We start from the raw sequence: 22,075 nt of genomic DNA on the forward strand, positions 1-22,075 counted from the left end.
GATGTCTTTTTGTTCAAAATGCATTATGTGCGAGTATGACTAGTTGTCCTATCTTCACATCCAAGAGTAGTATGTTATAAAGCATTGTTAACTCTTTTATTTCTTTCTAGTTGTACAATAATCTTCATTACTCAATCATATTTTCAAATGTTTGCAAAAACTTTTTTCTCTAAACCCATTTTCTAAAACATTTTCTCAAGAACGGGGCTAGAGGTTGCGAGAAACGCCCTTTGTGCCATGGGCTATTCGAACTTGGATCGGCTGACTTGTTTGAGGGTGAGAACAGGTGCCGCACAATCGACTTAAGACTTTTATGAGAGTGCAATTGTGACACTAAGCACTCACGCCCATCCCAGGATCTGAATTAAGAGGACATCCAAAGTTTTTCTTATAAATAATGTAATATTCGAGGAATTCGTGACCAAATACATATACACATTAATGTCAACAAAAAGGTTGAACTGCACAAAATAGTAGTAATAACTTCTCCAAGTTTACAACTCCTTGAAACAAATGAGGGGAGAGGAAGAACAACCTTTTCTTTCAAGGAAACCATTTCTACTTTGGTTCATCACATTCATTCATTGGCTATCCCTGTTGACACTCTCTTTCTGTAAAGCACCATTATAAGGATGTCTAGAAGCAGTCTTGGAAGTCCCAAAGTCTGTGGCAGATGAGGATGCTGATGTTGAGGTTGTATCTGTTCCATCATTCTGCAACATGTTCTCAATTGCCTTAACCACTTCACCCATTGTAGGACGGTCTGCAGCTACTTCTTCAACACATTGCATTGCCAACTCTAAGAACTTTCCAAACCCGATAAGCTTTGTTGTATTATCGATTATGGTTGCATCCATTATATGCTTCAAACCATAATATTCTTCATCACTCTTATTCATCGACATACGTACCTCACGAACTATGTACTTCCCTTTTTCAATTGGCAGCTTAGCAGTTAGTAATTCCAACATAACTACTCCAAAGCTATATACGTCACTTTTCTCCGTCAATTGTTGACTCATGTAATATTCAGGATCCAAATAACCCTGTGCATAAATGTCATCGACGAATTAGTATGACAAGACAACAATATGATAAACTCTATACACTAATGCCTGATTGAAATGTTGAGACAACAAAAAGATGACGCATAAACTACATACCAATGTGCCCTTGACTTGAGTAGAAACATGTCCCTTTACACTGTCTGATACAAGCTTGGACAAGCCAAAATCAGCAACCTTTGCATTTAAACGTTCATCTAGTAGAATGTTGGTGGACTTAACATCTCTATGAATTATGGGAGGATTAGCAAGCTCATGTAAGTATGTCAGTCCTCTGGCCGACCCTAGTGCTATACGAAGCCTTTTCTTCCAGTCAAGATAAATACCAGATTTTCCTAAAATTAATATTGCACATGTTATTTGCAATTAGATGTTCAATATGGCATTGACTACCATCTAAACTGTAACCAAAAGAATTATTGTTTCCCATGTTCTTTCCTTTTCTTCTTCTTTTAGTTCTTTTTAGAGAAACAGGCTTTGCCAAGAGCAGCACACTCAGCTGGGGACAAAAATAAAACCTCAACAGAAGCCCAACTAAATAAAACTATATAAGAGGCAAGACTCTCCAATCTTACTACAAATAAACTCACTCTCAATCATTTAATCAAGGATGAATGAACATCACTAAATTTGAAGTGGATCCTAAGACCCATACCAAGGCATTATATTGATTTGAGCTTCACACATTGCATTTCTGATACTCCTATTACCCTCCAGGCTCCAACCATAAATTCCAAAGAAAGCAAAGGTCCCACCAACCAAAAAGCCCTCATCTCATACAAGAGAGAGATTATTTTTTGAATTCAACTTCATTTAAATAGTTCAAGACACAGTTAAGGGAGAAACATATACTTAACAGTCTAGTGTTTTTCTTTTATACCTTAAATATCGATGTTAGTTTATGATGCCTTGTCTCTCGACTAATCAAAACAAAACAATAGTCTAATCCTATGACATTTTATCATTTATCCTTGAAAACTAGTCTCTTTTTATCTTTCTTTCATTTGTTAGAGAGCCTTCAAAATAATAAGAATTAGAAGAAGAAAATTTGAAACAAAAGAAACACAAAATATTTCCAACTTCAATTTCACGACACCCCAAAAGATTTGAGGGAACTTACCAGCTAGGCTCTGCCTAAGTGTCCCATTAGGCATGAATTCATAAACAAGAATCTGTTCTCCTTGTTCGGAACAAAATCCCAATAGGCCTAGAAGATTCTTGTGATGAACTCGGGAAAGCAGCTCAATTTCAGTCTTGAACTCAAGGCCACCCTGCATTGATGCTTGTTGAGCTCTTTTGATTGCAACTATTTTTCCATCCACCAGTGTTCCTCTATATACCTGTACCGATGACAATGACAGTGCAAAAACAACCCTGAAGCAATTTGTACAAGAACAAGAAAAACAACAAGAATGGACGTTCAGGAAAGCAATAACCAATCATTTGAACATTTACCATGCCAAATCCTCCGGATCCTACCACGTTACTGGTGGAGAAATTATCTGTGCATTTTTTGAGTTCATCATAAGAAAACCATCTGGCTCCCTTTAATTGTGGTGCACTTCCGCTATCGTTTCCACTTGGCACCCAGAAAGCTGGATTAAATATAAGCTTAGTGCTATTTGGTCAGCCATACAAACCCCAAAGCACAGTGATAAAAGCAATAATGATTATTGATTAACACATTACTTACCGTTTGGCTTGGCCTTTTCTGCACGTCTCTTTTGTTGAATTGCATATGTTCCAATTCCAATGAGGCATAGAACAAGAAAAGCACAGCCAACAGCTATTCCAATTACCAATCCGGTGTTCGTTGAAGTTGATCCCTCATTGTTGGCTTGAGGCATTTATATATGCTTTTTAGCATCAGTTCATCAAAGCTAATGTTAAAGCATAACAACTAAAGGAACCATTTTATGTAAATTGATTATTAAGATTACCTGAAAAAGGATAAGGAGCCGCAAAGAAATAATATGGACCAAACTTGTCGGGAGGTTTGTAATTTTGACTGTGCAAATCATGACCAATCCTCTGAATGTCTTCCCTGCTGAAGTACTTGTCATTGGGTGGAAAAAATGCAAGCTGCATCTGAAGATAATCATCAGCATTAAAGAAAGGGTTTCCAATAAAAGGCATTCGATTGAATTTTTCCAAAAGGCTCATTTCCAACAAGTGAAACAGAGTTAGATTGGATAGCTCCCGGAAAGAGGGTCCTCTAAAGTACAAAGTCCCTTCATATGGATAGGCACATTCACAACTCTGCGGGTTCAGCTTCTCATCAGAAGGACATGACTTACTGCCACAGTTGACAAGGCTGGTAGTATAGGGTTTTGCTTGTTGCTGTTGAAGCTGGCAATAGTTCGTATTTGAGAGGACATTAGCGTCACAGACAGGATTTCCTGTCAGCCTACACGTATATGAATGAATACAGGTAAGTCCAAGGGAAAACATGATATCTAACAACGAGAAAATGAGAAGGAATTTTCTCACATCAAACCGTTAGTATATCCCGAGGAGGTAACTGAAGAAATATTGTTATTTTGCAAATCAACTAGCTGCAACCGTTGGCTGATGCTGTCACCCATATTTAATGTCCCACTAAATGCATTATTCTTCAGTATTCTGTGACAATTTTTTTAAAAAAATTAACTATTTATTGCAATTCAGAAATCTACCTTAATGTTTAAAGCAAAGCTTACACTTGTTGTATATGTGGTAAGCTAAAGACTCCTTCTGGCAGATTTCCCCGTATCGATCCATATTCAACAATACTGAAACCAAGTTAATTAGCATATACATTCACCATTAGATGTCAAAGATTTCAAAAACTTGATAAATATTTCTCACACATTAGCATTTCTCGAGTCCATATGTTAAGTTTCGTATTACGGTGATATAGAACTTACAGAGTGGTGAGAGATTGTTGATTTGCGAACCATTCCGGAGCTACTGATGGGGTAAATGAGTTGTTACTAAGATCCCTGTAAAGACAAACTTCACGAGTTAAGTGAACTAGTACAATGAAGATCAAAATGGAAATGTTAGCTCCTCGCCGTATGCTTACACGTAATTTAGTGAACTCATTTGAGTTAAGTTTGGTAGTGGACCTGTTAGCTTATTGTTGGCTAAATGCCTGAAAGAAGCACACAGTAGTGGGGATCAAAAAGGAAGTCAATTGACCACCCAAAAAAGAACAGTAAGGGAACATCATGTAATTTTTACATGATGAGTACTCACAATTCATTCACATGTATTAGATTGCTTAGAGTTGATGGGACATTTCCTGTTAAAAAATTTCTATCAAGCCGACTGTTACACATAAGAGCAACTTCAGTAAGTTATAGCAAGAAAAATGCATAAGAAATAATATAGTACATTGAAGGCAAAGTAACTTATACTTACAGAACTTCGAGGGTCTTAACAAATCCCAATGTTGGTGGAATACTCCCAGAAAAATTATTTCCATCAAATAATCTGATGAAAGAATTGAGTAAGGTATGAAACAGAATATGATAGAACAGAGTTGTTGGATTGATATCCACTTACATGTGTAATAATACCATCTCAGAGCTAAAAAGTTCAGGTGGAATGGTACCTGATAACTGATTTTTGCTGAAATGACTGCAATTCACAAAGTCAAGCTTTAATTTTGACGTTCTTGGGGTGTAGAAACATTTAATTTTGTAGATATATCTTCTTTCTTTTTCACAATTGATTCAATTGCGTGGAGAAAATAATACTCACAAATGTTTAGCCTTATAAAGTAGATCTAAACCCGAAGATCCAGAAGTGGAAACTGGGAGAGCACCAGTCAACTGATTATCTGCCAGGTCTAGCCAGTATAGTTTGGAGAGTTTTCCCAGAGTTGCCGGTATGGTACCAGTGAAATTGTTAGAATATAAAGACCTGAGATAGATAAGAATTTTACTTGAAAAAAAAAAAAAGAACTAAAGAATATCCTTGTTTGCTTATCAATAAATTCTCTCTCACAAGAAGGTTAACTCAGTAAGATTGCCCAATTCTTCTGGAATATTGCCACTAAATCCACACGTAGAAAGGATCCTGGAAGTTGAAAATTGAAAATGCAAAAAAACTATCTTAGCTGTAGAAAAACAAAAGCATAAAAGGATGGCATCAAATTTGGTTGCTTATTAGCGCTCTTTACAAGGTCTCTAATTTGAACAAGTTCCCTAGAGCTGAAGAGATCGAACCAATGAGGTCTCGATTGGCTGCAAGGTCCCTGCAATTTCAACATTTAGAAACTGAAGGATCTTAATGAACAAATATGAGACTGCTTGCTAAACTGGAACACAGAAAATTTTCTTGGAAGTATGGTCAGAATTCATGTTATTTCATATTGTAAAATGTTACATGCTCCTATAAACTCAACTACAAAGAGATTGATGCAACTCACAATGATCTCAGTTCAGTAAGGCCTCCAATGTCACCACCAAGTTTACCTTTTAGGCCCATACTTGATAATTTCCTAAAGAGGTTAACGCACATAGTGAGTGAGTGATAAGGAGTAAAACTAAAGGGAAGAGAATTGTTATTAATGATATATAGTTGATATTTACAATGCAACTACTCTTGAGTTGTTGCAAATCACTCCTTCCCAGGGAGCTCCACATGGGTCATTTGATGTTCCCCAGCTTGGTGGTGTATTTTGCCATCCTTCTTTCAAGGACTGAAGAACTGAATCTGCACCAACAACATGAGCATCAAGCTTACAAGGGTTGGATCCACCCTCTTGACATTGTCAAAGTTAAATTGTAGTCAAAATCTGCTTCACTGTTACACTCATAGGTTCTAAACGATCATTCTAACAAATTCTAAGGTACAGAAACTAAAAAAAGAAAAAGTTCAAATTGAAAGTCAAATATGTTGCTCTGAAATCGTGAATCAATCCGGAAGCTTAAGGGTCTGTTTGGATTAATTAGAGAAAAAAATGTTTTTCAAAAGTTTCATTTTTATTTAAACTCTTTTGATAAAAATAGTCTAAAATACACTTTGAGAATGTTTGGATTAATTAGAGAAAAAAATGTTTTTCAAAAGTTTCATTTTTATTTAAACTCTTTTGATAAAAATAGTCAAAAATATACTTTGAGAATGTTTTAAAAGCTATTTCGAAGAGTTTCCAAATGTTTTTTTTTAAAGGAAACAGCCTTTATTAATCAATAAAATTTAGTACAAGAGATGAGTACTTTGTGAATAAAGGCGAATACAAAGAACCAAACAAGAAACCAAAGGATCAGTAGGTGCACTCGGGCATCTCAACTAGGTTGACACCCCCATAGCACCCTCATCATATCCATCATAGATGAAAAGCCGTCAAAGGCTAATAAAAGAGCATTCTAATGAGACAATACAAGGAAAAGCTTCACAAACTGAAGTTGCAAAGAACTAAGCTACAATGATCTAAATTACATCAAGGAAATTAAGACAGTTAAGAATAATAATGAAAGAGAGGCTGCTGTCACTATCGCTGGAGCTTTAGTTAGTCTTCCAAATGAAAGAAAGTTTGCCAATTTAAGCTTATGTCTTGCAAAGAATAGGCTTCAAAGCATTTAGAAAGGGAGCATCAAAGAGAGGCGTTGAGTTTTGCCGCCTCAAAGCGAGCAAACCAAGGAGTTTCCTTCCCATTGAACACTCTTTGGTTTCTTTCAAACCAGATTTCAACCAGCACTGCTTTTACCCCATTAATCCATAGTAAATTGGAGTATTTCTTCAGAATAGGACCAGAAAGTAGTTGTTGTACATTGCTTCTAAAAGAAATATCAAAGACCCAAGAGGTTTTGAAGCAATTAAAGAAATCTTTCCGGCAATTGAAGGCAAAACAGCAGTCAAAGAATAAGTGTTGAAGGTCTTTTTCAGCAGACTTACAAAGGACACACCAATTGGGGGAGATAGAATAGCAAGGCAGCTTTCTTTGCAGCACCGAGGAACAATTTAGGGTTCCAAACAGCATTATCCAAACTGTTATATTAACTCTCCTAGGGCTGTTGGACTTCCAAAGGCTCTTATGAAGGCTGGCTGAAATTGGGGTGGTCTCAGAAAGGTGATTAACCAGTGATTTAACTGAGAAAGAGCCATTTTTTTCAAGGGACCAAATGCGAGTGTCTTCCCTATTGGATAATTTTTGCTTACCCAACAATGCTAATAGGGGTTGGAACTCTAAAATCTCATCATCTTTTAGGGCTCTTCTAAAGTTTAGAGTCCATGAGGAGGTGTGATAATACTAAAAGTGTGATACTGAACCGTTGGGAAGTGATGTTAAGCCAAAAAGGGAAGGAAATCTGTCTTTTAGATGAAAAGAATCCAGCCAAGGGTCTTGCCAAAATGCAATTCTGGTTCCATTTCTCAACTTAAAATCTGCCAAATTCTCGATATTCAACCAAGATCTTGAAATATTTATCCAGGGGCTTCGAAGACTACAATGGACCTTGCCAGAAGTGTGCCAACCGAATTGACTACTACCATGGATACTCAAAATAACTTGACTCCATAGGGAGGGTTGCTCTTTTAGAAACCTCCAACCCCATTTAGCTTTTAAGCCTCCAAGTCCGAGTCCCCCATCTGCTTGTTTTTTAGAGACTAGCTCCCACTTTGCTAAATGATTTACCTTAACCCCTTTAAAGCCTTCCCAAAAAAAAATTTCTGATGATCCTTTCAATGGCTGAAATCACTTTTTTAGGCATAAAAAAAGAGGACATGTAGTAGGTTGGGAGGTTGTAAAGGACTGAGTTGCACAAGGTAGCTCTTCCACCTCTTGATAAGTTGTATCTTCTCCATTTGTCAAGTTTTTTATGTACTTTATCAATGACCGGCTGCCAAAACAACAATTTCTTTGGGTGCCCCCAAGAGGGAGACCCAAATATAAGAAAGGAAGGTGTGCTAATTGACAATTCAGCCTTGAAGCTACTGCCCTCAACTTAGAATCTTCAATATTTAACCCACAAATGGCAGATTTTTCCCAATTAACTTTCTGCGCCGAGCACCACTCAAACAAAGTAATAGATTTTTTAAGATTGTCTAGCATGTCATCATCGTACTTACAAAATAGTAGAGTATCATCTGCAAACTGAAGAATGGAGAGTTGAACTTTATTTTTCCCAACCACAAAGCCTTCAAACAGACCTTTTTCTTGGATTCTGGCAACCAAAACACTAAGCAAGTCGCTAACCAAAAGGAAAAGGAAGGAGGAGAGGGGGTCACCTTGTCTAATTCCCCTTGTAGCTTTAATTCTTCCTCTTGGTCTTCCATTAATGAAGATGGAGAACATTGGATTAGAGATACAACCCAAAATCCAAGATGTCCACTTGGGGTGGAAGTTTCTTTCTTTAAGGGTTTTTTCAAGAAAACCCCAATCCACTCTATAAAAAGCCTTTTCAAGGTCAAGCTTTAAAACCCAACACTTTTTTTTCTTACTTCTGTAGTGTTCTACTGCCTCATTAGCTATTAAGACCGGATCAAGGATTTGTCTTCCTTCAATGAAAGCACTTTGAGTTGGACTTATAAGGCTAGGCATTACTTTCTTGAGTCTTTCTGCAAGTACTTTAGCTATAATCTTATAGATTATAGTAGATGGGCTAATAGGTCTAAAATCTTTCACTAAAACTTCCTCTGATTTCTTTTGGATTAGGCAAACAAAATTTTCTTTGATGCAAGAGTTGAGCTTTCCATTGCGGTAAAATTCATCAAATATACTCTTTAGATTGTCCTTTAGTAAATCCCAAAATTTTAGGATAAATTCAATGGTGAATCCATCCGGTCCTGGAGCTTTGTTTCTTCCCAACAACTTTACTGCTTCTTTAATTTTTGCCAAATTAAATCTAGAAACCAGCCCCATATTCTGATCTGAGGTATATATCGTGATCCTTGACTTTTTTAGTAGAGATTACTATAAAAGTCTATAATTAGGGTTTCCACTTCTCTGAAAGTCTTTGTAGCTTCCCCTTGATCATTGACTAACTCTGTTATTAGGTTTTTCCTTTTCTTGGCTGCAAGAAAACGGTGGAAAAAGGTTGTATTCTCATCTCCCAATTGTAACCAATTCAGTTTGCTCTTTTGAATAAGATATCTTTCCTCTGTTTGGTAAAGGGAAATTAAGTCTACTTTTAGGGAGATTCTTAAATCTTCCTCAAGAGAGGGTTCCTTTTGAGACTCCATTATCATATCTCTTCTTTGAATTTCTTCTAATAGTGCCTCTTCATGAGCTTTCTGCTGTTTGGTTTTTCAACATACCATCTTTTAAGGGCTTGTTTCAGTTTTCTTAATCTGATTGAGAACACAAAACCAACCCCTCGCTGATTTTCTAGACTTAAAGATCGTTCAATAATTTTGCACCACTCCTTATTAAGTAGCCAACTATTAAAAAATCTAAAAGGGGAGGGGCCCCATTCAACAGCTCCAGCTTCAAACAAAAGAGGAAAGTAATCAGAAATTGGTCTAGCTTGCCTTAAGACTCTTGAGTTTTCAAAAATATCGTCCCAATTACTTGTGATGAAGAATCTGTCAATGAGCGACCTTGAGACTGTTTCTCCTTCTCGTGACCAAGAGAATCTTCCATTTGACATAGGAATTTCAAGTAGATTTGTATTTCTAATGAAATTGTTAAATTGTCTGATTTCTCTAGTTGCTCTTCTTGATGGAAATCTTTCTTGTCTTCTTCAGATATAGTTAAAATCCCCACCAATACACCAAGCACTATCACATCTTTCTGCTAATGAGGTTAATTCAACCCACAAATTTCTTCTTTCCCTAGGACTGTTTGGTTACATTGGAAATCCAGCATATTTTCTTATAAATGGTGCTGCACTTTAATGTTAGTGAGAATTCTACCTTGAAGACCTCCAAAACTGCAATCTTGCTTTCATCCCACAAAGAAAGAATGCCCCCTGATCTGCCTTGTGATTTCACAAATACCCAGCCCACCTCCTTAGAACTCCAAATACTTTTTATGAAAGGAAGGTCGAAGCTGTCCTTTTTTTATTCTTGGAGTAGAACAACATCCGGATTTATTTTCCTCAGGAGTTTTTTATAACCAATCTTTTTGTTCTATCTCCAAGGCCCCTAATATTCCATGAGATGATCTTCATTTACTAATTTTGTATCAGAACAATATCAGAAGGGCAGTAGTCGATCCTGATTATAACAGGACAATGTCACAAATTTCTAAGAAAAAATTGAGCTCCTGAGGCAATTCGGCAAGGGTTGGAGGAACTAAAGTTTCTGAATCTTGTAACTCCTCGTTCTGGAAAAGCATATTCAGGTTTAATATGGCATCTTCTTGGTCTTCTAAGCCCTTGATTTTCAAATTATGATCCTCAAAGTCAAGGTCTTCACTGCTGACACTAACTATTGAGACTTCGTCAAAGTTTTGTTAGAATCAGAGAGAGGAGATCCTTGCACATGTAGGAAAGAAGGATCTAAGTTTTTTCCCAACTGAGGAGAGATTGAAGAAGGAAAAGGGAGAGGATTTACTGACCTTTCTGACTTGTCAAGAGAGATCTGCACCCTGGTGCAACAATCTTCCAACAAATCTGAATTTGCAATTAAAGACCATGTTTTAACAGTGGAGCTTCTTCTTCTTGCGAAGTATTTGGGAAATGGTTTGAGGAGGTGAGAGATTCAGCTATAGAGAGCCTCTGATTCTCCTTCCAAAATCTTCAAGGACTTATCAGCTTCCGGGGAGGTAAACTGATCAGGGGGAGGCTCTTCTTCTTCTGATTTTAGTGCAGGTGTCTCTTCGGTATCATCTGAGCAAACATCTTCTTTTAATCGAGAGTGATGCTTCAACTTCCTCGGCTTTCCGTATGAATTTTTGTTTACTGTCGAGCTGGGATTTGTTTTCACACAGGGTGGTTGGTCTTTCTCACAAAATGCTGGTAGTTTTATCATAGTGGGGCCAGGTAGAACTGAAGATGAAAGGTTTATGACAGGCGAATTAATTTCTTGTCCTTCCAAGGAATTTGAACCGCCAGTCAATAACTTAGACCTTTGGCCGGAATAAATACTTTAGGACTTATAAATGAGGTGTTTTTAGTGATAAATAAAGGGGCGACTGTTGGAATAATCGAGGGAGTGGCTGTTGGACTTCCCATGGGAAAGATTTGGATTTCTATTGCCTCACTCCTCATTAAATTCTCTTCCTTCTCTCTTCTTAATGAATTATCTGCCTTCTTTCTCCACATATTCACACCTAACCGGTTAGGGACTTCGAACAAAGTAGCTTCTGATTGGCCAGCCATTTTTTCCGGCAAGCTGCCTCCAACTTTTTCCGGCAAACGAGTCCCCTGTCCTATCTTTTCCAGCGATCTGACATTGTTTGCTTCCGGAGGATTCATCAATACTTTTGAAAACAGGGGATTCCTTGCAAAATTCGAGTGATTTACTGCTGTATCAAGAAATGACCAATCTTCACCCTCACTTGAATGGTTTAAGCCTTCATCGATCTTAACCTGGTTTAAACGAGCTAAGTCAACCGGGTTGTGGAAGTCATTTTCATTCAAAACTCTCTCAGATTTACTTAGAGGATCCAAGAACTCTACATCCCCAAAGTGTAGAAAAATATTTTCTCTGTTTTCCTCTGATATTTCTATGGTTGCTAGCAGAAAACCACAAATGTTCTTCTTGACTTTAATCTTTGCTTCAGCCACATTGAGTAGATTTAGTGTTTCAATTGCAATGGCTTCTAGTCCTCCAAAATAGGCACCTATTGCTTCAAAGGTTTGCTTGCACCAATAATCCAAAGGTAGATTTTTAATGGATATCCACCCTCCATATCCTTTTATTGATCTTGGTCGGCTGTGAAGAGATTTGTTCCATCTTTCGAATTTCAGGTGTAAATGCCCTACTCTTTGCCGGTAGTTCTATTAAGACTTTCAGATTTCCCTTTTCCAATTTAAGTAGAGCAGATTCTGTTGATAAAGGGTTAATGATAACAATAGAATTGGACCAAATCTTAATTTCCTTTGAAACTTCCGGCCATTTATTGGATTCGAACAGCCTTGAGACTACCCATAAATTGCTGAAATCTTCCCTGAGTACTTCTTGATTTTTTTTGGTCCAAAACTCTACCTTGCTCTGTTTTTTGAGAGCCAGAGCATGAAGGGGGCTCTGCTTTGAATTGTTTTTAAGACTAGTATTTTGAGACAGAGGTGGTGATGTTGGATAAGCCTTGGATTTTCTTCCTCTTACTATATCCGCAAAACTTGCTGAAGGCTTCGGTTGGTCTTTCAAAGAAACACTTTCTTCTTTTAATTTCAGGGATCCGCTTAACATGTTAACAAAAGAGAACCAACTTGAATTAAGGATACCTGATGGAACATGAATGAAGAGTCTTCCTCCAGTCATAGGCCAAACAACACACCTTATCAACCACCTTGAAGAAACACGAATTTTTTATAGCTTCGTTACTCCATAAGTGTCTTGACCATCTTTGACAAAGAAACTGGATGTTGGGAGTTTCAAGAGGGCAGAAATATTCTCCACAAACCACAGGAGCTGTGATGCAGATAAAGATATATGCTTCTTGTCTTCCACATCTTCTATGATGAAATTTCCTTCTTGTAGGTGAGCACAGAAATGGACTTCGTTTATCCTGCAGCTTACAACTTCCAAAGAAGAGTTATTCGGCAGAGCTGGGGAAGTGGAATTAAGGGTCTTGGGTAAGGAGGTTGGGAGGGAGTTTATCTTGGCCATGGAGATCGGGTGTGTAGGAAGGCAAGAGGACAAAAGGAGGCTAGTCGGAGGCTGATCGGAGGGTTGAATAGGCCGGAGCTAGAAGGGGATGGGAAAGGAGAGAGGAGAGAGGAGAGAGCATGTCTAATTGCATCATTGCTAGTAATCACAATATCATTAACATATCAACTAGTTGCCAAATGTTAAGAAAAGCCCATTTGTTTTCATGCTTAACCCATAAGCAAGTTTCTTGTTGGCTAACATGGAGATGGTTTATCATGAATGAAAGACTTTGGGCAGTGAAAATATTTATAAATACGAAAGGAAATATGGAGCAAAAACACAAGTGAGCCGTGAGTTCTCTGTTATTGCCGAAAGCTTCATCTGTGGGCCTGTGTGTTCAAGGCCAAAGAAAAAGACATATCGTCGATTTGAGGTATTTTTTGGGCCGTTCACCGTGAGCTTTTTTCTTTCATTTGAGAGTTTTGTGAGCTTTTTAAGAGTGATTCGGGAGCAATTTTATTCCGAGAAAATGTGAGAGTAATCATTCTGGAGCGTCGTAAACTCTTTTACCATTCTCTCTGACTATTTTAGTGGAACCCTGGGTGTCATCTCCGCATAATTTGGAACTCAAATTTGATTTGGGATTGTTGAATAATTTATATTGTCCCTATCAAATGGTATCAGAGTTGATTGAATTGTAGAACGATGTCAAAAAGAGATATAAAAAAATATTGATTTTTTTTAATGGATCAGATTTTTCTTTCTGGAAGTGTTAGATTTTAGACTAATTGCATTCCAAGGAATTGGATTTGCCATTGGAAGGAAAACCTGATGGCATGAGAGAAGTTGAATGGAAGTTGGACAGAAAGGTGTTGGGGACCTTTCGCTTGACTTTGACAAAAAATGTGCAAAGTAGTGTAGCCAAGGAGACGGCCACAACAGGAATGATGATAGCTCTATCGAATATGTATGAAAAGCCTTCAATAAACAATAAAGTGTATCTCGCAACCAAATTCTTTAATTTGAAAATAGCTAAAGGTACATCTATCACTACCCATTTAAATGAATTTGATTTGTCGATAAATAAATTAGCTGCTGTTGAATTATAATTTTCTGATGAAGTAAATGCAATATTGTTGTTGAGATCATTGTTTAATAGTTGGAAAACCATGAAAGCCGCACTTTCTAATCCATGTGGAAAAGAGAAATTGCAGTTTTCACAGGCTAGTGATCCTGCGCTCGCAGAAGAGATCACAGAAAAGACTCAGATGTTGTTTCCACTTCTAGTTCAATATTGAATGTGGATAGAGGAAGGAGTAACAACAAACGTCATGGCAACAGAGACAAATTGAAAAACAATAGGAGCAAGTCCATAAACAGCAAGTTTAAGTGTTGGAACTGTGGTAAGACTGGACACTTGAAAAAGAACTGTAAAGATTTAAAGGGGAGTAAGGAGAATGAAGCTGGTGCAAATATTGCTACAAATGAAATTCAGGATGCTCTGACTTGGGCAGTCGAGAGCACTCATGATACATGGATGCTGGATTCAGGTGCGTCATTTCATACTACTAGTCAACGTAACATTCTGAAAAATTATATTGCAAGAAATCATGGAAAGATGTATCTTGTTGATGGAGAGCCTTTGGACATCATTGGGATCAATGACGTGAATATAAAATTAGAAAATGGTTCAAACTTGGAAAATTTGCAAGCTACGTCACATTCGAAATATGATGAACATTTTGATTTCCACTAGGCAATTAGACAATGAAGGATGCTACATGTTCTTTGGTAAAGGAAACATGAAGGCTACTAAAGGTGCTATAGTAATTGCTCGAGGAAGTAAGTTAGGGACTCTTTATGTCAACAATAGTGACAAGGATATGGTGGTCATTATTGATAATTCGAGTCAGACTGATTTGTGGCACACCAGACTGGGGCATATGAGTAAAAAAAAGTACGAAAATTCTTCACTCTGAAGGGAAATTACAAGGATTAAAGGTAGTTGAACACAAGTTGTGTAAGAGATGTATTTGGGAAGCAGAAGCATGTTGGTTTCTCAAAGACATGAATTACATGAAAACCAACAAAGTTGGAGTTAGTTCATACAGATGTGTGGGGACCTTCTGAAGTATCTTCTCTTAGTGGTTCTAAATCTTATGTGACCTTCATTGATGACTCAAGCAGAAAGGTATGGACTTATTTTCTCAAACACAAATCTGAAGCTTTTTATGTTTTCAAAATTTTGAAGGCTATGGTTGAGAATGAGACAGGTTTAAAAGTTAAAAACTTGAGGTTAGACAACAGCGGTGAATATGTTGATGGAGAATTTAAAGAGACTGTGCAAACAATGGAATTGTGATGGTAAAGACCATTTCAGGGACACCACAACAGAATAGTGTGGTTGAAAGAATAAATAGGACATTGAATGAACATGCTAAGAGCATGAGATTACATGCGGGATTGCCTAAGACGTTCTGGCCAGAGGCAATCAACACGACAACCTATCTGATCAATAGGAGTCCGACCATATTTCTAGACTTGAAGTTGCCTGAAGAAGTTTGGAGCGATAAACAGGTAAACCTTTCTCATCTAAAGGTTTTTGGTTGTGTGTCTTACCTTCAAATTGATGCTACAAATCGCCTTACACCTCAAATCTCTTGTTAGTTTACTGACAGATAACAGATTATATGATATTTTAGGCACATGTAAGGTATCACGTAGAATTAAACCATGAAATGGAGAGATATTGCCCTTTCCTGCAACAGGGGCAAAAGACCCGTCTGCAATTCGAATCCTCTCATTACCAGCACACGGATTATATGACATAAATAACTCTGAGGAACTCGTAAGATGATCAGTAGCCCCTGAATCTACAATCCATGATTTCTTACCATTCACACTAATTAGGCCAAAAGAAGGAAAATTACCTGACTGTGCAATTGCACTAACCCCAACGGTACTTGAACTGTGTTTACCGTCACCAGGAGATTTCTTCTGAGTTTGGGCATCTACTGAATCACTTGCCAGGGCACGACTAGTATTAGATTTTTCGTGAGACTGTCATCGTCTGCTATTTAGGGGCTTCCCGTGTAATTTCCACCATTGATCCTTCGTATGCCAAAGCTTTTTACAATGTTCACACACGGGAGGAGGTTTCTTATCACCATCAGTACCGGACGGCTTGGCAACAAAAGCAGCTGCATCAATAGTTGAGGTGGTATTATTCATGGCACACGACCGATCTTCTTCCAGCCGTATTTCAGAACAGACTTCTCGAAGTGAAGGAATCGGACACTGGCCCAAGATCCGACTACGAACCCCATCAAACTTTGGATTTAATCCAGCCAGAAACACATAAACACGATCTGCTTCCTCAATCTTTAAATATTGGGCCCCATCTTGTGGACAATTCCAGATAATTTCTCTACACAAGTCCATTTCCTGCCACAGCATCAACAGTTTGTTAAAATAAGAGGAAACATCCATAGACCCTTGTTTGGATTCATGAACCTGTTTATGGAGTGTATATAGCCGAGAGGCATTCTGTCGTTTAGAATATAGATCTTGCACCGCCTCCCAGATATCCTTGGCTGTGGCAACATACAGTAACGGTTTTCCTATCTGGGGCTCCATACTGTTCACCAAGACAGAATGTAGCAACGAATCTTCTCCTTTCCAAATTCGTTCTTGTGGATCACCTGGGGCCGGCTTTGGAATTTCACCTGTCAAATATCCAAACTTTTAGCGCCCTTCCAAGGCCATCCGGATCGATTGAGACAAAAAAAAAATAGTTCTGGCCATTTAATTTTTCTCCGACGATAAATCCTGCAGAATTACCCATCGAACCAGATAAGTAGGAAACGTTAGGTACTATAGGTAATGAGTTTACCGGATTTTCTGAATAAACCAGTTGAGGATTTGCACCGAACATCGTATCCAGATCAGAAATCTGTTGTTGCAGGTAAGCCAACCGTTGTCTTACATCGTCTGGGTAACGAGCTGAACCACAATTTATCGGAACAGGTACTGGTTGCTCGAGACCTCGATTGTTGGATGTGAAAAAACCATTAGTTCGGCTATTGAAGGAAACCGGATCACCAGGTCGAGCTGGATGGGTTAAAAGTGGATCGGCTGGTGCAAAAAACTTGGTAGAAGAGCTTTCGAGTCGGACAGATGAGCTCTCGGATCGTGGGTCGGATCACGGGTTAAAATGAAGAGATCACGGGTCGGATTGAAACGCAACATTCTGTCTCGGATCGGTTCAGGTCGAAATTAAAATCAAAATACCGGTGGCTAGTCTGCCCTGGTTCAACCCGATCCGGTCCGGTTTGCTCTAGACCGGTACTAACCCTAATCTGATCCTCTCCCCTCTACTCCTCGCCCCCGATACTGCTTCCTCTGCCCTGATAATTCCGATCGATGGTCAACACCTCCTTGCGGCCAGCTTGTTCCTCATGTCCGAGACCGCCGAATCTGCCGTAACCGCCGCCGACTCTGCCCTGATCGTGATAGCTCCAATCGTGAATCGAAGGTTCCTCGCAGCCGGCTCCAGCTCCGATCGGATTCTGACTTGTTCCGGAATAGTGATACCCGGTTGGTTGAGGACGATTTTCCAAGGATTGTACCTGAACGGCAAATATTAATTCCGGTAGGGCGTCCAGAAAACATTCCTTTACCGCTGCCCGGATTGCCGTTCTCATGTCGAAACTTGAAGACCCATCAACAGAGGAGGATTGAGGTTGATTCTCTTCCATAATACCTAGGTTTTCGTCACCGCGCTCTGATACCATGTTAAAAAGAAGAACAGGGAAGAGAAAACAACAGGATTACGTGGAAACCCTAGTGCAGGGAGAAAAACCACGATATAAAGTCTTTTCTTATTAAAACTGATACACTAAATACACAGGGACTCGATGTATAAATAGACAATAGGAAGCCCTAGGGGTCTTACACAATTACATAAATGCCCCTAAGTTAAAAACCCTATTTCCAACGATCTCAAACAAGCTCCCAGAAAGTGGTACAAGAAGTTTGATAGCTTTATAGGAAATAGTGGATTTCAGAGATGTCAAGCAGATCATTGTTGCTACATAAAATCTCAGGGTAACTCTTACGTTATTTTACTGCTATATGTTAATGACATGTTGATAACAGGTACAGACAAACAGGAAATTCTAAAGATAAAAGTTGAGTTATCTAAAGAATTTGATATGAAAGATTTGGGAGCTACCAAACAAATCTTGAGATGAAGATTGACAGAAAAGATGGTACACTAACACTGTCACAAGAAAGAATATGTAAAAAAAGGTGTTGAATCAATTTCACATGGAAAAGGCAAAATCTGTAAGTACTCCTTTGGCTTGTCATTTTAAATTATCTAAGGAGCACTCACCCACTACTGCGCAGGAAAGAGATCACATGGCTAGAGTGTCATATGCTTCAGCTATAGGTAGCCTAATCTATGCCATGGTTTGCACAAGATCAAACATTGCACATGCAGTGGGAGTTGTTGGTAGGTACATGAGTAATCTAGGGAAGCAGCACTGGGAAGCTGTAAAGTAGATTTTCAGATATCTGAGAGGGACAACTGATTATGCTTTGCACTTTAAGAAGTCAGATTTTAAATTGTAGGGCTATGTTGGTGCAAATATGGCAGGTGATATAGATGGTAGAAAAAGTACTATCGGATATGTTTTTACTTTAGGTAATACTGCTGTTAGATAAATTTCTAGAATGCAGAAGATAGTAGCTCTTTCTATTACAAAAGCGGAGTATGTTGCAATCATTGAGGCAAGTAAGGAGATGATATGGCTTCAATCCTTTTTCGAAGACCTTGGCTTGAAATTAGGAAAGGGATATTGCATTGTGATGGTCAGAGTGTTATCCATTTAACAAAGAATTTAGTATTTCATTTGAGAAAGAAACACATACAGGTGAAGTATCATTTTATTTGATCAGTTTTGGAAGACAGTGCACCTGATGTTTGAAAAGATTCTAGGAAGTAAGAATTCAACAGACATGTTTACCAAATTTATTTTCGTTGATAAACTGAAGTTGTGTGCAACTTTAATTGGACTTCTCCATGAGTAGATAGAGGAGTTGCTACAGTTGCAATTGAGACATGATGCTCATTTGCTCTCAAAATAGCAGATTGTTAAGAAAATTAGAGTCCAGGCCCATTTGTTTTCATGCTTAACCCTTAAGCAAGTTTCTTATTGGCTAACATGGAGGTGGGTTATCATGAAAGAGAATTTGGGTGGTGAAAATTTTTATAAATACAAAAGGAAATATGAAGGAAAAACACAAGTAAGCCATGAGTTCTCTGTTATTGCCAAGAGCTTCATCCGTGGGCCTGTGTGTTCAAAGCCGAAGAAAAAAAATATCGTCAATTTGAGTTATTTTTTGGGTCATTCACTGTGAGTTTTTTTCTTTCATTTGAGAGTTTTGTGGGCTTTGTAAGAGTGATTCATGAGTAATTTTCTTGAGAGAATTTGAGAAATTATTCTTGAGTTTTGTAAACTCTTGTACTGACTATTTTAGTGGAACTTGTATCAGTAGCAGAGAACTAGACATAGTCCATACTAGGTGAACCAGAATAAAGTGGGTGTCAACTCTCTTCCCTTAAAATTGATTTATTATCGTTTTTGTTGCTTGAAGCTTTGGTTGGTTTATCTATTCTTTTAAGTTAACAAGTAACAAATCGTTTATTCGGCATAATTTGGAACTCGAATTTGATGGGGGATTGTTGGATAATTTATAGTGTCTGAATTTGGTTGATTGATTTAGATTGATATATTATTATCCCCTATCACCAAACACTTAAATTTTTTCTAACATGACTTATTCCGAAATTAAATACTTGAAAAGTTAAACCAAAAACATCTTAAATTGATGGGTTACAGTAAGTCTAGTTATATCAATACTTTAAATCTTCCCTTTATCTATAGACTAGATAATTTATAGAACGCTCGACGAGTTCAATATTAATTGATATAGAATGGAATTACAAAAGTTTAAGACACACACTCTCCTAATCTAATACCATGTAAAATCACTAAATCAATCTAAAATCTTATGTTAATGGGTTACAGTAAATTTAATTATATCAATATTGTTAATCTAGATGTATGTTAGTCCCTAAACTTTGAAAAGTTTAAATTTCATCTCTAAACTTCTAATTTCTTTTCCAACAAATCCATGTAAACTTTTTTCTAGGAAGATAAATGATTCTAGTAATGAATGAAATAAAAGGGGCTAAAATGTATTACAATAATGCACCCCAATTAGGAATAGGAAAGACTATAGTCATTAAGAGGGTGTTTGGGGCAAGAGTTATCATCAAAATATAATAACCACCTCTTGCTAAAAACTATTTCAAAACTTCCAATTAGCTACAGTCAACACTATTTTAAAATTCTATTTGCTACTATATTTACTATTTATTACAGTTTTTACTATTTTATCATCATCATTTTTTTATTATTTGCTACAGTGTTTACTATTTCTTTCTCAAACTAAAATAGTTTACACCTCAAACACATATTATTATAACTCAAACTAAAATAGTTTACGCTCCAAATACAAACTATTATAAGCAAACTATAGTAACCTAGGACTATGATAACTAATTCATTGCCCCAAACCCCCTTTAAAAGGCAAACACCATCCAATGGTTTTTTCCTTTTTCACAAGGTCAACAAATGTGGAGGGGAAGATTGAGCCATCTACCCGAGGTTTGGGATAGTAGTTGGAACTCATCCATTGGGTTATGCTTAATTGACATCAGATTGTAAGGTAATTGAACTAAATGATGATTCAATACCATATAACACAAAATAGAGTCGGTCAACCTACAAAACTAACGCAATCCCGGAAGAAAATTTGATAGCGTGGGCAAATAAAATACGTTTTAAACCTTTTTTTTTATCCACCAAGAATAAATGATTTGATTCGAGAACTCAAGTGAACTCAAGTAAATGAAATCTTGTCTTTGTCTTCTCTTCAATGGAAGGCATCATGCTTAAAAGACGAGAGATTAAGCAAGCAAAGAAACAAACAGCACAAACAGGATAAGGAAGTCGTTTCAAAAGGTCAAGTAGATACTTACAATCGCGGGAATCAGTATAGGAAGCGGCCAAGTAGAAGAAAGCCAAAAATAGCAGTGTTTGAACGACTGAAACCGCCAAAATCGCCCCCATATTTTCTCTCCCACCACGCGCACAACTTGGTCAGTTCCTTTTTCACTAAACCAATTATCGGAACAAAACGGGCAGTGCCCATGTCCCTTTGTCATTTCTGGTTGCATCTCTCTTGAATGCCGGTAGGTGGATGTAATTATCAGTCGTCGCTGATATTTTGATCGAGCAATTCAATGCTCACAGTTGGATTTTAAGTTGGAGCTGCCCCACCACTAATGCATTTACTCGAAATCGGCATATATTACGGAAAAGTCTTTCTTAAAATGTAGTTTCTTCTCCATTATGACAAAACAATCGACCGAATTCAGTCGCTATATATTATCCAACAATATCAGATATCGCTCGTGTTCAAATTTGACCTTCATAAGCTTATGAGAATAGAAAAACCAACTGAGAATGCGACCGAAGTTCTAGCCAGATAAGATTTTTAAGTTGGGGCTGCCCCACAACCAATGCATTATTAACCCAAATCAACATAAACTACGGAAAAATCTTTTGTAAAAAGCAGCTTCTTATCTTAAGCAAAGGTTCTCTATTATGACGTAACAATCGACCAAATTCAAACAATATATATTATCCAACTGTTCAAGTTGGAAATAAAGCGGAATAAGTAATCTAAAACTCATAAGCTTAAAAGAATAGAAAAAAACCCACTTGAGAATATGACCAAAGTTCTATATAGGCTAGATAAAGAGATGATCGTGAGTATATAAGTGGAATAACTATCTCCACTCTATGAGACTTTTTGGGTGGAACCAAAGGTAAAGCAATGAGATGGGCTCTAAACACTATAAAAGAAGTCTATCTTACAACTAAAGCACAATTTAGGTTTTTTTTTTTGTTATTTTTATCTAAAATCACTTATAATGCTATGAATGTAACATAACATATATGTTTCACTCGATAACTTAAGTTTGAAAGGCTAAATAACTCATCAGAAGAAGAACTATCAATTATTCAATTTGCTTTCCTTTTATGGAAATAAGTGAACTTCGTGCAATTATAGATTTAGTCTCCAAAATGATAGGTTTATTGAATTAGACACTGAGGTCGTTCTCACTTATGCAAATCAAATGACGATCCTCACAGGGTTCATAACTTAACCAAAATTGAGATCAAGTCGCC

General features: G+C 37.5%; 1 protein-coding gene across 6 annotated transcripts; it reads right to left on the bottom strand.

The window, feature by feature from the left end:
• Window positions 1–364: 364 nt before the first annotated feature.
• On the bottom strand, window positions 365–21,156 carry LOC120091485 (leucine-rich repeat receptor protein kinase HPCA1-like). 6 transcript variants are annotated; one of them, XM_039049541.2, is made up of 19 exons: window positions 20,860–21,156; window positions 5,642–5,765; window positions 5,479–5,550; window positions 5,230–5,304; window positions 5,055–5,126; window positions 4,809–4,970; window positions 4,611–4,685; window positions 4,467–4,538; window positions 4,302–4,373; window positions 4,129–4,197; window positions 3,971–4,045; window positions 3,764–3,835; window positions 3,555–3,686; window positions 3,005–3,471; window positions 2,758–2,901; window positions 2,520–2,659; window positions 2,185–2,404; window positions 1,164–1,399; window positions 365–1,046 (listed from the first exon to the last, which is right to left on the bottom strand). In XM_039049541.2, the coding sequence occupies exons 1-19, from the start codon at window positions 20,948–20,950 to the stop codon at window positions 582–584; spliced, it is 2,835 nt and encodes a 944-aa protein (XP_038905469.1). In that variant the 5' UTR covers window positions 20,951–21,156; the 3' UTR covers window positions 365–581. The 6 variants fall into 6 exon arrangements, with proteins under 6 accessions (XP_038905469.1, XP_038905471.1, XP_038905472.1 ...); XM_039049543.2 differs by lacking the exon at window positions 20,860–21,156 and adding an exon at window positions 12,383–13,624; XM_039049544.2 differs by lacking the exon at window positions 20,860–21,156 and adding an exon at window positions 10,552–13,624.
• Between the last annotated feature and the right edge of the window lie 919 nt (window positions 21,157–22,075).

This window comes from Benincasa hispida, chromosome 11 (genome assembly GCF_027475165.1).
Source record: "Benincasa hispida cultivar pf3 chromosome 11, pf3_genome.v1.1, whole genome shotgun sequence".
In the NCBI taxonomy this organism is placed as follows: Eukaryota; Viridiplantae; Streptophyta; class Magnoliopsida; order Cucurbitales; family Cucurbitaceae; genus Benincasa; species Benincasa hispida.

Excerpts from the sequence above, each read along its gene's own strand:
- LOC120091485 (XM_039049540.2), bottom strand. The coding sequence starts at position 8,913 with ATGGGGCTGGTTTCTAGATTTAATTTGGCAAAAATTAAAGAAGCAGTA. Across the intron at positions 5,127-5,229 it reads TTGTTCAAATTAGAGACCTT|GATCCTTTCTACGTGTGGAT; the intron begins GTAAAGAGCGCT and ends TTCAACTTCCAG. Across the intron at positions 3,687-3,763 it reads TTACCACATATACAACAAGT|AATACTGAAGAATAATGCAT; the intron begins GTAAGCTTTGCT and ends AAATTGTCACAG.